This window comes from Bos grunniens, chromosome 25 (genome assembly GCF_055505025.1).
Source record: "Bos grunniens cultivar Pamir isolate PY7600 chromosome 25, Bosgru_T2T1.0, whole genome shotgun sequence".
In the NCBI taxonomy this organism is placed as follows: domain Eukaryota; kingdom Metazoa; phylum Chordata; class Mammalia; order Artiodactyla; family Bovidae; genus Bos; species Bos grunniens.
Genome location: NC_141189.1, coordinates 23288103 through 23309076, shown reverse-complemented (window position 1 = coordinate 23309076; position 20974 = coordinate 23288103). Strand labels below are relative to the sequence as shown.

General features: G+C 36.6%; 1 protein-coding gene across 1 annotated transcript in view; it reads left to right on the top strand.

Annotated features, from left to right (window-relative positions):
* LOC147345295 (phospholipid-transporting ATPase ABCA3-like) overlaps nt 1-20974 on the top strand; it is a 199913-nt gene that overhangs the window by 51550 nt on the left and 127389 nt on the right. Inside the window, 4 exon segments of the mRNA XM_086375382.1 lie at nt 119-292; nt 6338-6519; nt 13894-14031; nt 20701-20818. Coding sequence (XP_086231508.1) covers nt 119-292; nt 6338-6519; nt 13894-14031; nt 20701-20818 — 612 coding nt within the window.

Genomic DNA, 20974 nt, shown 5'->3' with positions numbered 1-20974 from the left:
ATAGAGTTTACATTCTTATCCTTTAGTGTATTCTTATGAACTTACTTATAGTTTATTTATCATTCATTAGTTTGTATATTGCTTTAAACTGACCTTATAATTTCCTTCTCATTTGCAGCCCGTTTGGCTGCTTCTGCTGGAAGCTTTATATATTTTGTGAGTTTCTTTCCATTTAATTCCATTGCTCAATACTATGGACGGATAAACCTTACCATGAAGGTAGCTGCCTGTCTCAGCCCAAATATTGCTTTGGCACTGGGGATTAAACTCCTTGTCAAGTTTGAAACAAAACGTAAGTGTTTGCCTTGCAAATTTTGCCTTTTCTATTTGATTCCTAAAAATGTAGAAAGAGACAGTGTGGGTGGGACTGTGACTAAAGAGGTAAGAACATACTATAAAAATATTTATTTCCGGATTTGTTTTTTTATTATGAAGGCAATTGTGTGAACTAACCTTCTATTCTACAACTTTCCTTATTTACCTAATAATATATGTTAAACCTCTTCCCACATAGAGATAGACTCTTTTCTTTTACAAAGCTGTTTAGTATTCCATTACAAAAAGGTATTATAATTAATTAACCATTCTTTATCAATGTATGCTTAAGAATTTTCCAACTTTTTGCTACTGCCCTTAATAGTATTCATATATTTTCTCATATGGTGTGAATCAGATCAGATCAGATCAGTCGCTCAGTCGTGTCTGACTCTTTGCGACCCCATGAATCACAGCACGCCAGGCCTCCCTGTCCATCACCAACTCCCGGAGTTCACTGAGACTCATGTCCATCGAGTCAGTGATGCCATCCAGCCATCTCATCCTCTGTTGTCCCCTTCTCCTCCTGCCCCCAATCCCTCCCAGCCTCAGAGTCTTTTCCAATGAGTCAACTCATCGCATGAGGTGGCCAAAGTTTATGATAATCTTCAAAAAGAGTAGATCAATTTATTGTCCCACCAGTAACACATGAGTTTTTCTACATCTGTTCCAATAATACATTATACTGCTGCTGCTGCTGCTGCTGCTGCTAAGTCGCTTCAGTCGTATCCGACTCTGTTCGACCCCATAGATGGCAGCCCACAAGGCTCCACCACCCCTGGGATTCTCCAGGCAAGAACACTGGAGTGGGTTGCCATTTCCTTCTCCAATGCATGAAAGTGAAAAGTGAAAGTGAAGTCGCTCAGTCGTGTCCGACTCTTAGCGACCCCATGGACTGCAGCCTTCCAGGTTCCTCCGCCAATGGGATTTTCCAGGCAAGAGTACTGGAGTGGGGTGCCATTGCATTCTCTGATACATTATACTACTCTGATGTAAAAAGCAAATATAAGGTCTTTATTTCCTGTAACTAATTTTCCTCCAAACTCAGCACTATTGTGCTGAAGAAAATAAATATAAGTCTAATTTAGTGATTTACTCAGGTTCTTCTGAATGAGCAAGAAGAGATAGAAAGCCTTCTTCAGCGATCAATGCAAAGAAATAGAGGAAAACAACAGAATGGGAAAGACTAGGGATCTCTTCAAGAAAATCAGAGATAACAAAGGAACGTTTCATGCAAAGATGGGCAAAATAAAGGACAGAAATGGTATGGACCTAACAGAAGCAGAAGATATTAAGAAGAGATGGCAAGAATACACAGAAGAACTGTACAAAAAAGATCTTCACGACCCAGATAATCATGATGGTGTGATCACTGACCTAGAGCCAGACATCCTGGAATGTGAAGTTAAGTGGGCCTTAGAAAGCATCACTAAGAACAAAGCTAGTGGAGGTGATGGATTCCAGTTGAAAGATGATGCTGTGAAAGTGCTGCACTCAATATGCCAGCAAATTTGGAAAACTCAGCAGTGGCCACAGGACTGGAAAAGGTCAGTTTTCATTCCAATCCCAAAGAAAGGCAATGCCAAAGAATGCGCAAACTACCGCACAATTGCACTCATGTCACACGCTAGTAAAGTAATGCTCAAAATTCTCCAAGCCAGGCTTCAGCAATATGTGAACCGTGAACTTCCTGATGTTCAAGCTGGTTTTAGAAAAGGCAGAAGAACCAGAGATCAAATTGCCAACATCTGCTGGATCATGGAAAAAGCAAGAGAGTTCCAGAAAAACATCTATTTCTGCTTTATTGACTATGCCAAAGCCTTTGACTGTGTGGATCACAATCAGTTGTGGAAAATTCTTCAAGAGATGGGAATACCAGACCACCTGATCTGCCTCTTGAGAAATTTGTATGCAGGTCAGAAAGCAACAGTTAGAACTGGACATGGAACAACAGACTGGTTCCAAATAGGTAAAGGAGTATGTCAAGGCTTTATATTGTTACCCTGTTTATTTAACTTATATGCAGAGTACATCATGAGAAACGCTGGACTGGAAGAAACACAAGCTGGAATCAAGATTGCTGGGAGAAATATCAATAACCTCAGATATGCAGATGACACCACCCTTATGGCAGAAAGTGAAGAGGAACTAAAAAGCCTCTTGATGAAAGTGAAAGTGGAGAGTGAAAAAGTTGGCTTAAAGCTCAACATTCAGAAAACTAAGATCATGGCATCCGGTCCCATCACTTCATGGGAAATAGATGGGGAAACAGTGGAAACAGTGTCAGACTTTATTTTTCTGGGCTCCAAAATCACTGCAGATGGTGACTGCAGCCATGAAATTAAAAGAGGCTTACTCCTTGGAAGGAAAGTTATGACCAACCTAGATAGCATATTCAAAAGCAGAGACATTACTTTGCCAACAAAGGTTCATCTAGTCAAGGCTATGGTTTTTCCTGTGGTCATGTATGGATGTGAGAGTTGGACTGTGAAGAAGGCTGAGCGCCGAAGAATTGATGCTTTTGAACTGTGGTGTTGGAGAAGACTCTTGAGAGTCCCTTGGACTGCAAGGAGATCCAACCCAGTCCATTCTGAAGGAGATCAGCCCTGGGATTTCTTTGGAAGAAATGATGCTAAAGCTGAAACTCCAGTACTTTGGCCACCTCATGGGAAGAGTTGACTCATTGGAAAAGACTCTGATGCTGGGAGGGATTGGCGGCAGGTGGAGAAGGGGACGACAGAGGATGAGATGGCTGGATGGCATCACTGACTCGATGGACTTGAGTCTGAGTGAACTCCGGGAGTTGGTGATGGACAGGGAGGCCTGGCGTGCTGCAATTCATGGGGTCGCAAAGAGTCGGACACGACTGAGAGACTGATCTGATCTGATATGGTCTTCTGAATGAGTCAGTTTTTCAGACGTCTCTTTCCTTCTCATATTCTTCAAAATAGTATGGATGGGTTTGGAAATTTATGAGATCTCTTATGATGGAGGGACATGGTGGCCTCAAATACATGTGGTATCTTCTGGATCTTGTATATCTACAGTAGAGTACCTAACCTGAGCTGCTTTATGGACTCTTACAAACTGAAGTGTGACTCTTTATGTTTGGCCCGCATCTGTTAGAAACATGGTTCTGGCTAGTAGATCTAGCCTTAAAAGTCCTCATTCAGTTCTCTGCCTTCCTCTGGCTCTCTCTGAGACTCTTTGGCCTTTATAAACACTTGGAAAGTTATACAAGCTCTGAATGTGGCTTTTAAGGTATGAGGGGTCAGTAACATCACTTCGGGTTTATTTATCTAGCTGCCTTACTCTGCCAATAACAATACCACCAATCATGCAATGTTGGATATTCCACATGATTCCACCTGAATATTTCACCAGGGTTTCCCTGAAATAGGAAAACCAAGGACCCATGTACCTGTCCTCTGTACCTTATTTTCCTTCTTTTCTTATGTGAAGTGAGGGGCTGCCTTTCCTACTTGTCTTCATTTTTAGAAGGGACATCCTTTTCAAATGAACATTTGCATTGCTGCTCCCCAGGACACAAAATGCCAGAACATTAGAAGATAAGGAGAAATGGACTGTAAACTGGGGGGTATTTCAAAATTTTATATCCTTTACACCATGGAATTACTTTATCTTTTATGCTAAGTAAAAAATAGCATCTAAATCTATCAATTTTAAGGGAGAAAAGGAAGGCTTTATTGCTACATAAAAGTATTTGAATTGTCTAAATGTTGTAAGTTGTTCAGTCGCTCAGTCGTGTCTGACTCTTTGCAATCCCATGGACTGCACCAGGTTTCTTTGTCCTTCATTATCTCCCAGAGTTTGCTCAAACTCATGTCCATTCAGTTGGCTATGCCATCCAACCATCTCATCCTCTGTCACCCCTTTCTCCTCCTGCCCTCAATCTTTCCCAGCATCAGGGTCTTTTCCAATGAGTCCATTCTTTATAGCAGGTGGCCAAAATATTGCAGCTTCAGCATCAGTCCTTCCAATGAATATTCAAGGTTGATTTCCTTTAGGATTGACTGGTTTGATCTCCTTGCTGTCCATGGGACTCTCCAGAGTCTTTTCCAGCACCACAGTTCAAAAGCATCAATTCTTCAGTGCTCAGCTATCTTTGTGGTTCAACTCTCACATCCATACATGACTGCTGGAAAAACCATGGCTTTGACTATACTGACCTTTGTCCGCAAAGTGATGTCTCTGCTTTTTAATACACTGCCTAGGTTTGTCATAGCTTTTCTTCCAAGAAGCAAGCATCTTTTAATTTCATGGTTACAGTTATCCACAATGTAAATAACTATCCTTAGACTGTGATTCATTTAACTTGTGTTCATGGTATCTTTTTTCCAAAAAAATTCTATAATGTAATCAGGCTTGTCAGTCTTTTCCTTTAATTTGTACACTTGTGTCATCTTTAAGAAATCCTTCAATACCCAGAGTCATAAAGATAATCCTGTATTTTCTTCTAAATTTTATATTTTTTAATTTTTACATCTGGATTTTCAATAAGCATAGAGTTGCTATATCTAATTTTATTTTTTTTCACATGAAAATCAAGCTTTTACAATAATTTATTGGAATGTCTATTGTTCTCTATTGCTTTTTCATTTCACCTACTTCACATCACCTTTCAATACATGCATGGATCTGGTTCTAGTGGTATTAATAGTTTCCATTCTTTTTTAGTCTCCTTTTGTGTCAATACCATGATGGTTTTACTCATTATAGCTTTATAATAAGTCTTAATATCTGTTGGTCTTGTCTTCATACCTTGTTGCTCTTCAGTCATTCTTATCACTTTGCTTACCTCTTGAACTTCAGGATAACTTTGCCAAATGCTATGAAAAATATTGTTAATCTTTAGTGGGAATTTCATTGCATTTATTGATTAATGAGGATTGAAGATAGTTTTCTCATCTGTGAACAATAGTCTAATCCAAATGAATAGCCAGTCATAGGAATATATATAAGATTTCTTTGTGGATACTTAGATCATTCTTACTTTATACATGAAGCATTAGAAAATTTACTAGGTTTAATTAGTGAATTTTCATTGGCTTAATCTGCAACAGAATTAAAACTAAAACAGTTTTAGTTTTCTGAGTTACTTTTGTGAAGTTATTTTATTAATCATTTGCTTTTTTTTTTGTATTACTTTTGTTTTTCAGGAACTCCTATTTTATTTTCAGTAGCAGAATTTCTCAAGTTATGATAGACTTCCTGAAGTTTGTATTGTGCATTCTTTTTTTTTTCCCTACATTTTCTAATGTACTGTTCATTGCCTCTGAGATGGCTTTCATTTTGATAATCACCTTTAATTGACCAAATCCTTTTTTCTCAGGCTAGTACCTCTGCTTATATAGCTTTCTCAAAGACACAATGTTTATGAACATTCTTCTCATAGTGCTGAGCTATAGGAGAAGGGCTAAAGTTGAAGGCAGGATGGGTTTCATGGGCCACTGTGTTTAACATCTTTCTTATTTGCATTAGGAGTTCACTGCAAGCCCTGATGCTTTTTCAGTTGTGCTACTTGTAATCTTTTGGTAACATGTTTTTCTCTTTCCATCAGTACTGTCAGCAAAACTTCTTTTTCTCTTCTACTTGGTAATCATCCTTCTCTAGTTATATTAAATGTTTTTCCAAATGTGTATATACTAATGGTTATTTCAGTGGGAACTTAAAATTAGAGGAAAAGTAGAGGGATAGTTTCTAATAGGTCTTTTTTTTTTTTTTCTTGGCTTTTTGTTACTCTTCATTTTTGTTTTTTAGTCATTGACTTTATCTCAGGCATTCCTATTATTTTTGTAGATTTTCAAGGGAGGAGGAAAGAAATCAATGTTATTACATATTCCATCATTTTCTTGGATGAACTAATTACTAAGGGTATCAACATATAGATAATTCACCTTAGTAAAATTTAGATTATCAACCTTTTTTTCTATTTTGTTTTGTGTTTTGCTGTTTCAATCACAGAGCTGTCATCTATGGTATATATCTCCTTTTATTTCAGAAACTGGTGTGAACTGGAATAAGATTTGGACACCAGCCACCCTTGAGGATAACCTCACCTTTGGCCATATGATGGGAATGCTTGTAATTGATGCTTTCTTGTATGGCCTTGTAACCTGGTACATAGAAGCTGTCTTTCCAGGGCAATATGGCATGCCTCAACCATGGTACTTTTTTCTTATGGTGAGTTCTAATGCTTCTATTGTTGTGAAAACCATAGTCCTTATGAGCAAGGGCATGTACAGAATCGTTTGCGTACCATCCATACTGAAATACTGGCCATTTCTTGATATACTTTAAAGACCTTCCACATATGCAGATGAACAGTATGAATAAGATACTGAAACCCTGTACATTAAAACACTGTGAGTAACGTAGCCCTTCTTCAGTCAAGTAGTACATAATGGATTAATTTGGAGTATAAAGAAATGTAAAAGTGTAAAAATGTAAAAGTGTAAAATTGTAAAAATGTAAAAAATGTAAAAGTGTCTGTAAACTATGTTCCCTGTTAAGTTCATATGTGATAGTTTCTTAGATCCTGATGAGTGGAGGGTTCAGTTCAGTTCAGTTGCTCAGTCCATCTATGTGACCCCATGGACTGCAGGTCACGAGGCTTCCCTGTCCATCACCAACTCCCAGAACTTGGTCAAACTCATGTCCACTGAGTCAGCGATACCATCCATCTCATCCTCTGTCATCCCCTTCTTCTCCTGCCTTCAGTCTTTCCCAGCATCAAGGTCTCTTCTAATGAGTCAGTTCTTTGCATCAGGTGGCCAAAATATTGGAGTTTCAGCTTCAACATCAGTCCTTCCAATGAATATTCAGGACTGATTTCCTTTAGGATTGACTGGTTGGATCTCCTTGCAGTCCAAGGGACTCTCAAGGGTCTTCTCCAACACCACAGTTCAAAACCATCAATTCTTCAGCGCTCAGCTTTCTTTATAGTCCAACTCTCACATCCGTACATGATTACTGGAAAAACCATAGCTTTGACTAGATGGACCTTTGTCAGCTAAGTAATGTCTCTTCTTTTTAATATGCTGTCTCGGTTTGTCATAGCTTTTCTTCCAAGGAATATCTTTTAATTTCATGGCTGCAGTCACCGTCAGCAGTGGTTTTGGAGCCCAAGAGTGTGATGTCTGTCTCTGTTTCCCAGTTCACGTACCTCTGAAGCCTAACTTGAAGTATTTTGAGCTTAACGTTGCTAGTATGTGAAATGAGAACAATTGTATGGTAGTTTGAACATTCTTTAGCATTGTCAGAGGTACGTGAACTGAGAACTTCCAGATATATAAGCTGAGTTTAGAAAAGGCAGAGGAACCAGAGATCAAATTGCCAACATACACTGGATCACTGAAGAAAGCAAGGGAGTTCCAGAAAAATATCTACTTCTGCTTCATTGACTATGCTAAAGCCTTTGAGTGTGTGAATCACAAAAAAACTGTGGAAAATTCTTAAAGAGATAGAAGTGCAATACCACCTTACCTGTCTCCTGAAAAATCTGTATGCAGATCAAGAAGCAGCATTTAGAACCAGACATGGAACAATTGACTGGTTCAAAATTGGGAAAGGAGTATGACAAGGCCGTATATTGTTGTCCTGCTTATTTAACTAACATGCACAATGCATCATGCAAAATGGAAGACTGGATGAATCACAAGATGGAATAAAGATTACAGGGAAAATATCAACAAACTCAGATATGAAGATGATACTGCTCTAATAGCAGAAGGTGAAGAGAACTAAAGAGCCTCTTGATGAGGGTGAAAGAGTAAAGTTAAAAAGTGGCTTAACACTCAACATTTAAAAAACTAAGATCATAGCGTCTGGTCCCATCACTTCATGGCGAATAGAAGGGGGAAAATGGAAGCAGTGACAGATTTTTATTTTCTTGGGCTCCAAAATCACTGGTGACTGCAGCCATGAAATTAAAAGACGCTTTCTCTTTGGAGGGAAAGCAGAGACATCATTTTGCTGAGGTCTGTATAGTCAAAGATCCATATAGTCAAAGATATAATTTTTCCAGTAGTCATGTACACATGTGAGGATTGGACCATAAAGAAGGCTGAGCATTGGAGAATCAATGCTTTCAAACTGTGGTGCTGGAGAAGACTCTTGAGAGTCCCTTGGACTGCAAGGAGATCAAACCAGTCAATCTTAAAGGAAATCAATACTGAATATTCATTGGAGGGACTGTTGCTGAAGCTTAAGCTGCAATACTTTGCCACCTGGTACAAAGATCCAACTTATTGGAAAAAACCCTGATGCTGGGAAAGATTGAAGGCAAAAGGAGAAGGAGGTGGCCAAGGATGAGATGGTTAGATAACATCACTGACTCTATGGACATGAATTTCAACAAACTCCAGGAGATAGTGAAGGACAGAGGAGCCTGGCATGCTACAGTCCATGGTGTCGCAAAGAGTCAGACACAACTTAGTGACCAAACAACAACAAAATAACCCCTGAAAGTATGTAGCAGATTTCCTGTATCTCAAAAAGTAAACCAAGCTAAAGTGTTTTTAAATTTTTAGTGCCTCATTTTTTTCACATTTAGTGTTTTAATTTAGGTGAAATTCATATAACTTAAAATTAAAAGTGAACAGGTGATGACATTTTATACATTTACAATATACATGCACATGCATATGTGGCATGCTCAGTTGCTCAGTCGTGTCCAACTCTTTACAACCCAGAGGAGTATAGCCGGCCAGGGACAGAATCCTGGACGGTACCCCTCTGTCCATGAGATTGTACAGGCAAGAATACTGGAGTGGCTTTCCAGTTCCTCCTCCAGGGGATCTTTCTGGAGGTAAAACCCACGTCTTCTGTGTCTCCTGCATTAGCAGCTAGATTCTTTATCACTGAGCCACCCAGGAAACCCCATACATGCACAAATCTAGTTCCAAAATCTTTTCATCACCCAAAAATAAAATTCTATACTCATTAAGAAGCCATATCCCATTTTCCCCTATCCCAAGTCCCTAGTAATTACTAATCAGCTTTCTTTTTCAATGGATTTACCAATTCTGGATGTTTCATAGAAATAGTCAGTCAGTATGTGATCATTTGTGTCTGACTTCTTTTGCTTAGCATGTTTTTGAGGTTTATCCATGTTATAGTATGTATCAGTACTTCAATCTTTTTGATTGCTGAATAATATTCTATTGTATATACACAGAGGCTAAGTATTTCCTTTATCTAGTCATTCTTAGTTGGATGTAAAGGACATCCTATGACTATTGAGTAGTGATGCTATGAATATTTATGTATAAGTGTTTGTTTGAATACCTGTTTCAGGTCTTTTGGAACTATATCTATGAGTGGAATTTGGGACTGTACCTAAGCATGGTAATTTTGTGTTTAATGTTTTCAGTTTGGTGGTTTTTGGTAATTCTATGTTTAATGAAACCACTGAACTGTTTCTTTTTTTCTTTCTTTTATTTTACCCTTGAGGATATAAGGTATATCTTGTTTTGACTTGCATTTCCCTAATGACTAATCATGCTGAGGTCTTTTAATGTACTTATTGACCATTTGTATATATTATTTAGAAAAATGTCTATGCAAGTTCTGTGCCGATTTTAAAATGGGATTGTTTGTCTTTTTATATATTCTGGACACTAGACTCTTATCAGATACATGGTTTGCAAATATTTTCTTCCATTCTGTGGGTTGTCTTTTCACTATCTTGACAGTGCCTTTTCATGCATAAAAGCTTTACGTGTTGATTAATCCAATTTACCAATTTTTATTTTGTTACTGTGAATTTGGTGTCATATCTTAGTAACCATTGTCAAATATAAAGTCTTGACAATGACAAATATAAAGTGTCTATTTTTTCTTCTAAGAGTTTGGTGATTTTTATCACTTATATTTAGATCATTGGTCAATTTTTATTTAATTTCTGTGTAGTGTGAGGTAGGGATCCAACTTCAGTCTTTTGCATGTGGATATCCTGTTCTCTTCACAACACTATTTGAAAAGACTATTCTTTCCCTATTAAATGGCCTTAGCACACTTGATGGAAAAGATTGATCACAGATGTACTAGTTTATTTCTGGACCTTTAATTTTATTCCTTTGGCCTATATATGTATCCTTATAACAGTACCATACTGATTTGATTATTGTATATTTATAGTAAATTTTGAAATTTGAAAGTGTGAATACTCCAACCTAGTTCTTCTTTACCAACATTGTTTTGGCTGTTAGGGGCCTCTTGCAAGTCCATATGAACTTAATGCTCAATTTTTGTATTTCTCCAAGAATGTTCATCTAAATTTTTATAAGAATTACATTGAATTTGTTGATTGTTTTAACTAATATTGCCAGATTAAAAATATTATTTGTATGTCTTATTTAAATTCTTTCAGCAAAGTTTTACAGTTTTTTCTGTACAAGTCTTTCACTTTTCGTTAACTTTATTCCCAAGTATTTTACTATTTTGGATTCTATTGTAACTGGAATTGTTAGTTTTATTTTTGTATTGCTTGTTGCTTGTATATAAAACTACAGCTGATTTTTGCATATTGTTCTTATACCTTGCACCTTTGCTGAATGTGTTTATCTCTACTAGTTTGGGTGTGTATTCTTTGGGGTTTTTTTTAATAAGTAGGATCATGTCATCTTCCTTTCCAATTTGAGTGCCTTTTATTTCTTTTTCTGCCTCATTGTTCTGACTGAATCTCCCAGTACAGTGGTGAGTAGCAAAAGTGAAAGTAGGCCTCCTTATCTTGTTCCTGATATTAGGGGAAATTTCACCATTGAATATGATGTTATCTATGGATTTTTTAAATAAAACTTCATATCATTTTGATATCATTTAAAATTTTTTTATTTTATTTATTTTTAAATATAAATTTATTTATTTTAATTGGAGGCTAATTGCTTTACAATATTGTAGTGGTTTTGCCATACATTGACATGAATCCACCATGGGTGTACATGTGTTCTCCATCCTGAACCTCTCCTCCCACCTCCCTCCCCATCCCATCCCTCTGGGTCATCCCAGTGCACCAGCCCTGAGGACCCTGTATCATGCATCGAACCTGGACTGGCGATTCGTTTCACATATGATAATGTACATGTTTCAGTCCCATTCTCCCAAATCGTCCCACCCTCACCCTCTCTCACAGAGTCCAAAAGACTGTTCTATACCTCTGTGTCTCTTTTGCTGTCTCACATACAGGGTTATTGTTACCATTGTTCTAAATTTCATATATATGCATTATTATACTGTATTGGTGTTTTTCTTTCTGGCTTACTTCACTCTGTATAATAGGCTTCAGTTTAATCCACCTCATTAGAACTGATTCAAATGTATTCTTTTTAATGGCTGAGTAATATTCCATTGTGTATATGTACCATAGCTTTCTTATCTATTCATCTGCTGATGGCCATCTAGGTTGCTTCCATGTCCTGGCTATTATAAACAGTGCTGCGATGAACATTGGTGTATATGTATCTCTTTCGATTCTGGTTTCCTTGGTGTGTATGCCCAGTAGTGGGGTTGCTGGGTCATATGGCAGTTCTATTTCCAGTTTTTTAAGGAATCTCCACACTGTTCTCCATAGTGGCTGTACGAGTTTGCATTCCCACCAACAGTGTAAGAGGGTTCCCTTTTCTCCACACTCTCTCCAGCATTTATTACTTGTAGACTTTTGGATAGCAGCCATTCTGACTGGCGTGAAATGGTACCTCATTGTGGTTTTGATTTGCGTTTATCTGATAATGAGTGATGTTGAGCATCTTTTCATGTGTTTGTTAGCCATCTGTATGTCTTCTTTGGAGAAATGTCTATTTAGTCCTTTGGCCCATTTTTTGATTGGGTCGTTTATTTTTCTGGAATTGAGCTGCAGGAGTTGCTTGTATATTTTTGAGATTGATTCTTTGTCAGTTGCTTCATTTGATATTACTTTCTCCCATTCTGAAGGCTGTCTTTTCACCTTGCTTATAGTTTCCTTTGTTGTGCAAAAGCTTTTAAGTTTAATTAGGCCCATTTGTTTATTTTTGCTTTTATTTCCAATACCTGGGAGGTGGGTCATAGAGGATCCTGCTGTGATTTATGTCAGAGAGTGTTTTGCCTATGATTTCCTCTAGGAGTTTTATAGTTTCTGGTCTTAGATGTTTAGATCTTTAATCCATTTAGAGTTTATTTTTGTGTATGGTGTTATAAAGTGTTCTAGTTTCATTCTTTTACAAGTGGTTGACCAGTTTTTTCAGCACCACTTGTTAAAGAGATTGCCTTTTCTCCATTGTATATTCTTGCCTCCTTTGTCGAAGATATGGTGCCCATAGGTACATGAATTTATCTCTGGGCTTTTCTATTTTGTTCCATAAGAAGTAAAACTCTCACTGCTTGCTGATGATGTGATCCTCTACATAGAAAACCCTAAAGACTCCACCAGAAAATTACCAGAGCTAATCAATGAATATAGTAAATTTGCAGGATATAAAATCAACACATAGAAATCCCTTGCACTCTTATACACTAACAATGAGAAAACAGAAAGAGAAATTAAGGAAACAATTCCATTCACCATTGCAATGAAAAGAATAAAATACTTAGGAATATATCAACCTAAAGACACAAAAGACCTATATATAGAAAATTATAAAACACTGGTGAAAGAAATCAAAGAGGACACAAATAGATGGAGAAATTGCCGTCTTCATGGATCAGAAGAATCAATATAGTGAAAATGAGTATACTACACAAAGCTATCTATAGATTCAATCTATAGATTCAATGCAATCCCTATCAAGCTACCAACAGTATTTTTCACAGAGCTAGAACAAATAATTTCACAATTTGTATGGAAATACAAAAAACCTCAAATAGCCAAAGCAATCTTGAGAAAGAAGAAAGGAACTGGAGGAATCAACCTGCCTGACTTCAGGCTCTACTACAAAGCCACAGTCATCAAGACAGTATGGTACTGGCACAAAGACAGAAATATAGATTAATGATATCATTTTGTTATCATTTATCATTTTGATATAGTTTTCTTCTTTATCTTGAAACACTTTGTCAAAGGCTTTATTTCCATCAGTTGAGATGACCACGTGTGTTTCTTCCATTTGTTCTATTAATGTGATATATTACATTGATTGACTTTCTTTTGTTGAAACACCCCTGCATTCCTGGGATAAATCACACTTTATCATGATGTATAATTCTTTTGATATGCTTATTAGATTCAGTTTGCTAGTAGTTGGTTTTTGCATCTATAGTCATAAGAGATATTGGATTATAGTTACTTTCTTTGTGATCTCTTTATCTGGATTTGCTGTCAGGATAACACTGACCTTATAAGAATGAATTATGGAATGTTCCCTCCTCTTATACTTTTTGGAAGAGTTGGAGAAGGACTGCTGTTAACTCTTATTTAAATGTTCAGTAGAATTCACCAGTGAAGTCTCCTGATCCTGGACTTTACTTAACTTCACTTATTTTTTGGTAATGACTCAATTGATTTCCTTGTTATGAGACTGTTCAGATAGAGTGCTTCATTTCTTAATGCTCACTTTGGTAATCTCACTTTGGCTTTCTTTGTAGCACTCGTACTGGTTCAGCAAACCAAGAATTAAAATAAAAAAAGAAGAAATGAATGACTCTGTGATAACTCAAAACAAGTATTTTGAGGCTGAACCTACTGGCTTGGTGGCAGGTATCAAGATCAAACATTTGTACAAGGTATTGTTTCAAAAGTCTCTTTTTCTTACGAAGACTGAATACTACATACTACTATTAGGATTGTTTGTAACTAGCTATTCCAAGAAATCAAATGAGATACTTAATAAAGAATCATAGTTAATATAGTTCTCATCTGAAGCATTCATAGAACATATAAATATATATTCTGTGTGTGATCTTATTTGCTCTACCTGTTGTGCTTATTTTTAATCTCCTCTAATGGATTTGGCAGCAAGTGATATTTGAATTTTGTAATAAAATTCTCTGAAGAAAATAAACTTTATAATGCAATAAGAACATTTGGGTGTGTGGTTGGAGAGGATAACATCAAAGGTAGTTAAAGCAAAACCTCTATGAAGGGATAACCTTTGAACTAGAGAATGAGAAGAATCAATTATTTGAAAAGCTAAAGGAAAAACACTCATGTTAGAAAATCACAAATTTGAAAACCCTGAGGTGAGAAAGACTTTCATGTTGAAAGATTGCTGCTGCGAGCCATTAGCTATGCTGGGATTCATGACTTCCAGAGAGAGGATTTTGATCTGTGGCCAGAGATGAGGCTCAATCACTAGGAGCTTTTGTGTAGCAAAAGTTTATTAAAGTATAAAAAGGATAGTAAAACCTTCCAGCATAGACATGAGAAGGGGACAGAAAGTGTGCCCCCTTGTTAGTTTTTAGCAAGGAGTTATATATCTGTTAGCAAGCTGCTAATTAGATAAAAGAAACACCTCAAAACTGAGAGAGCTGCACCAGACCCCTCTCCCACAGCATGCATTTTGAGATAGCATTGGCACAAGGTGAGTCATCCCAGCCATAAAACAATTGACATGAATCTTGAAGAAAGGCAGATTTCCAGGCAAATACATAGTTTCATTAACAGAGCTTAAGAGAACATTTCCATGTGTAAGACATACTGGTTTGTAGAGCCATTAGCAGTTCAAGGTTTGAGAAAAAGGTTAGTCTTGGGGGAAATGGATTTGAAGAAAGGCAGATTCCAAGGGAAATACATAGTTTCATCAAGATAGCTTAAGAAAAACATTTCCATAAGAAAAACACATTGGTTAGCTCAAGGTTTGAGAAAAGTTAAGTTCAAGTGGAACCAGGAGTTGCCGTGACAGCATAGAATTAGGAAAAAATGTCTGCCACTTGCAGTTTATTTCCTCCTGCCTCTTGGGGACCCCTAGTCTTCCTACCTGTTACCCTGTCAATGTGTTTGAGGAACAGAAAAAAAAAAAAAATACAATATTTGAAGGCAAAAGAATGTTAGTAAATGGCTTCATTGGGAAGCCATTATTTGGCTAGAGGAATGTGTGTGTGTATATATATATATATATATATATTTTTTTTTTTTTTTTAAGATCATTTTTGACTACCTTGTGGGAAATGGGATGTTGGAAATTGAGGAGTTAAGGAGAAGTGTAGGAAACAAAGACCAATGGTACCTTGCTTCAGAAGTAATGATAGTTGAACAAAGGTCATAGCAATACCTATTAAAAGAAATGGACAAATCCAAGATATTTTCCACAGAATGTAGAATATTGGGGAATAAGTGGGCACTGAAAAAAAGAAGGAAACTAGATAACAAACTATTAATGGAGCAATTAAATGTTAAATAACATAGACCTTTGCTATTCTTACCAAGTTATAGTAGATTTTCTTAAGTGTTTCTCCATTTGCAGTATTTTCTCAGATCAGTTTCTGGAGGCTTTAAGTGGTTGTTTTTTGTTTTGTTTTTTAATTTTTTTTTCTTTTTTTCAGTTCTGAACTCCTTTTTTTATTATTATTTTTTAGCTGAATGATAATTGCTTACAGAATTTTGTAGTTTTCTATCAAACCTCAACATGAAACATGTTTTTTTTAATTTTTACCAGAATTTCTTGTTCCACTGTGGAGTGGGTCTATGGAGCTCTTCATGCCTATTTCCCAGAAATGAATCTTTTTATTGTCTTTTTTAATGGATTCAATTTTCTTAAATTTTGTTTAGAGTGTTTTTAATGAGGATTTTTATGATAGATATTGTTCTCTTTTCATTTGTTGTAAGGTATTTCTCTCATTTTGATACCAGGATAATGATAGCTTCATATAGTGAGTTGGGAAGTATTTCCTCCTTTTCAATTTTCCAGAAGAGATTTTGTACATGTATTATTTTGTATCTAATTACTTGGGGAATTTTCCTGAGATCTTTTTTGTAATTAATTTCTAATTTAACTCTGATTATGGTCAAAGAAAGACACTTTGTATGACTTCAGTTCTTTTAAATGTGTTGATTCTTACTTGTTTCAGTCAATCATTTGTCTAAATAAATTTTATAAGTACTTGAAAATAATGTGTAATCTGCTCATGTTAAGTGAATTAATACAAAAATGTCAATTAAGACAAGTTAGTTGTTAGCTCTTCAAGTATTCTATATCCTTACTGATTCTACATATTCTAACAATTATTGAGAGCAAAGTATCAAAGTCTTTGATAATAACTGCATTTTTCTATTTCTGTTTGTAGTTCTATTGATTGTTGCCTCATGTATTTTGAATTCAGTTATTGGGTATATAAACATTTAGTAATATTATGTCCTCTTGAAAGGCTGATCTCATTATGATTATAAAATGACATTCTTATCTTTGGCAATATTTTTTCTCTCTTAAATCTACTCTAATTGTTGTTTATCTAACCACACCACTTACCTTTTATTATTATTATTGAATTCTGTTTTACTATAACACTAAGACTTTCAGGTTATTGGTTTTAATTTTCAAATTAAAATATTTTCTGAATGTTTGTATAATTTATTGTATTTGAATAGAACAACATCAACTAGGCAATATCCATGTGTTTCTAAAACCACATTTTTGAGGTTTGATTAACATCCAAAAAGCTAATTTTCCTACTTAAATGTCACCTGATTAATATACATGTATACTATGGGGGCTTCCCAGGTGACATTAGAGGTAAAGAACCCACCTGCCAATGCAGGAGACATGAGATGCACATTTGATCCTTGGCTTGGGACGATCCCCTTGAGGAGGGCATGGCAACTCACTCCAGTATTCTTGCCTGGAAAACCCCATGGACAGAGGAGCCTAGCTGCTGCAGTCCATGGGGTCACAAAGAGTCAGACACGACTGAAGTGACTTAGCACACATGTATAAATGTACATGTCAGTTCAGTTCAGTTCAGTCACTCAGTCTTGTCCAACTCTTTGCAACCCCATGGACTGCAGCACACCAGGCTTCCCTGTCCATCACAAACTCCCAGAGCTTGCTAAAACTCATGTCCATCAAGTCAGTGATGCTATCCAACCATCTCATCCTATGTCTCTTCTTTTTAATATGCTGTCTAGGTTGGTCACAGCTTTTCTTCCAAGGAGCAAGCTTTGTTTAATTTCATGTCTTCGGTCACCATCTGCAGTGACTTTGGAGCCCCAAAAAATAAAGTTTGTCACTGTTTCCATTGTTTCCCCATCTATTTGCCATGAAGTGATGGGACCAGATGCCATGATCTTCGTTTTTTAAATGTTGAGTTTTAAGCCAGATTTTTCACTCACCTCTTTCACTTTAATAAAGAGGCTTTTTAGTTTCTCTTCATTTTATGCCATAAAAGAGCTGTCATCTACATATCTGAGATATTGATATTTCTCCTGGTAATCTTGATTCCAGTTTGTGCTTCATCCATCCTGACATTTCACATGATGTACTCTTCATATAAGTTAAATCAGCAGGGTGTCAATATACAGTCTTGACGTACTCCTTTCCCAATTTGGAACCAGTTGATTGTTCCATGTCCGATTCTAACTGTTGCTTCTGGACCTGCATACAGGTTTCTCAGGAGAAAGGTAAGGTGGTCTGGTATGCCCATCTGTTGAAGAATTTTCCACATTTTGTTTTGATCTACACAGTCAAAGGCTTTGGCATAATCAATAAAGCAGGAGTAGATGTTTTTCTGGTATTCTCTAGGTTTTTTGATGATCCAGTGGATGTTGGAAATTTGATCTCTAGTTCCTCTGCCTTTTGGTAATGCTAGCATGTGAGATGAATGCTAGAATGTGAGATCATTTGAACATTCTTTGGCATTGCCTTTCTTTGGGATTGAAATGAAAACTGACCTTTTCCAGTCCTGTGACCACTGCTGAGTTTTGCAAATTTGCTGACATATGGAGTGCAGCACTTTCACAGCATCATCTTTTAGGATTTGAAATCCTAAAACAACAATCCTTCCAATGAATATTCAGAGTTGGCTTCCTTTAGAATTGACTGATTTGATCTCCTTGCTGTCCAAGGGACTCTCAAGAACTTTCTCCAGCACCACAGTTCAAAAGCATTAATTCTTCAGTGCTCAGCCTTCTTTGTGATTCAACTCTCACATCCGTATATGACTACTGGAAAAACCATAGCTTTGACTATACAAGACTTTGTGGCAAAGTGATGTCTCTGCTGTTTATTATGCTGTCTAGATTTCTCATAGCTTTTCTTCTAAGAAGCAAGCATCTTTTAGTTTTGTGGCTGCAGTCACTGTCCGCAGGGATTTTGAAGCCCAAGAAAATAAAGTCTTTCACTGTTTCCACTTCTATTTGCCATGAAATGATGGGACTAGATGCCATAATCTTAGTTTTTTGAATTTGAGTCTTTAGCAGATTTTTCACTCTCATCTTTCACCTTCACCAAGAGGCTCTAGTTCCTCTTCACTTTCTGCCATTAGTGTGGTATTATCTGCATATCTGAGGTTGTTGATATTTCTCCAGCAGTCTTGACTCCAGCTTGTGTTTCATCCAGTCCAGCATTTCACATGATGTATTCTGCATATAAGTTAAATAAGCAAAGTGACAATATACAGCTTTGATGTACTCCTTTCCCAACTGTGATCAGTCCATTGTTCCATGTCCAGTTGTAACTGTTGCTTCTTGACCTTGATACAGGTTTCTCAGGAGACAGGTAAGGTGATCTGGTAGTCCCATCTCTTGAAGAATTTTCCAAGGTTTGTTGTGATCGACACAGTCAAAGGCTTTAGTGTAGTCAATGAAGCAGAAGTAGATGTTTTTCTGGAATTCTCTTGTTTCTTCTATAATCCAGCGGATGTTGACAATTTGATCTCTGGTTCCTCTGCCTTTTCTAAACCCAGCTTGTGCATCAGGAAGTTCTTAGTTCATATACTTTTGAAGCCTAGCTTGAAGGATTTTGAGCATTATCTTGCTATCATGTGAAATGAGTGCAATTGTATGGTAGTTTGAACTTTCTTTGACATTGCCCTTTTTTGGGATTGGAATGAAAACCAACTTTTTCCAGTCCTGTGGCCACTTCTGAGTTTTCCAAATTTGCTGGCATATTGAAGGCAGCACTTTCACAGCATCATCTTTTAGGATTTGAAATAGCTCAACTGGAATTCCATCACCTCCACTATCTTTGTTCATAGTGATGCTTCCTAAGGCCTTCTTAATTTTTCACTCCAAGATGTCTGGCTCTAGGTGAGTGATCACACCATCGTGGTTATATGGGTCATTAAGACGTTTTTTGTATAGTTCTGTGTATTCTTGCCACCTCTTTATATCTTCTGCTTCTGTTAGGTCCATACCATTTCTGTCCTTTATTGTGCCCATCTGTGCATGAAATGTTCCCTTCGTATCTCTAATTTTCTTGAATTGGAGGATAATTGCTCTACAATATTGTGTTGGCTTTTGCCATACATCAATCTCTTCTATGTGGATATTTTTCAGGAGTAAATACTGTAGTACTATGCAGTCTATGGTTGGTTGAATCAGTTGATGTGCAGGAAGCACAGATATGAAAGACCAACTATAAATTATATGTTAATTAACCCCCATGTTGTTCAAAAGTCAACTATAGTAGGAATTTTCAAAAGACCCTTCTGAAAGTTTGTCAAGCATGTTTTATAAAGGATCAAATAAATATTTTAGGCTCCATGATCCACATAGAGTGTCTGTCACATATTCTGTTTTATATTTTTTACCAAACCTTTAAAAGTATAAAAAACTGTTCCTAGTTTTTGTTTTTGTTTTTGTTTTTGTTTTTGCCATACAAAAGCAGATAATGGACCATATTTGAGCTGCTGTTTGGAATCTTAAGAATTTCTGGACATGCTTTTGAAGTGAAGTGAAAGTCGTTCAGTCATGTCCAACTCTTTGTGACCCCATGGACTATACAGTCCATGGAATTCTCCAAGCCAGAATACTGGAGTGGGTAGCCTTTCCCCTCTCCAGGGGATCTTCCCAACTTAGGGATCAAACCCAGGTCTTCTGCATTACAGACAGATTCTTTACCAGCTGAGCCATCAGGTTTTTATCAATAAATAAACTTCCGGCTGAAATCACGGCATCAACTTTTCCAATCATTGGTGGCAGTTTCTGTGAGCTTTCCTAGATCCTGCTACAGTTTATTAAACCCATAATTACAATATGATGTTCTTTATACACAAAGTGTAAAAAAGTCTCCATTTTCCTTACCAAGTGTAAATAGATATACATACCACCAAGACTTCATATTTATTTTGGCTAGATTACAAACTTAATGCACCTACATGTATTGCTCCTTGTTCACAGTATCATCTTTTTTATACAATGTGAGTTTGATGATATGATGTTTCTTCTAAGGATAGGATATAAGCATCTTTAATAAGTGATAAGTGAAAAATATCAAGTTATTTCTTTTCTTTATTCCACAGGAATTAGGTGACAAAGTAGTAATAAACAATATGTCTTTGAATTTATATAAAGGGCAGATCACTATTCTCCTAGGACAAAATGGGGCAGGAAAAACCACAGCCTTGTCTATTCTCACAGGTATGTATTTGGCTCTATCCAAAGCAGCAGTCAGGTTCCTTCTAAACTATAAATCAATCAACAGCTTTTAGTGTTAAAGTATGTTTTCATTTCAGTGTTGTAGTTATTATTACAGTTTCAATTATTTAAAACCAAGATGCTCACATGATATAATAC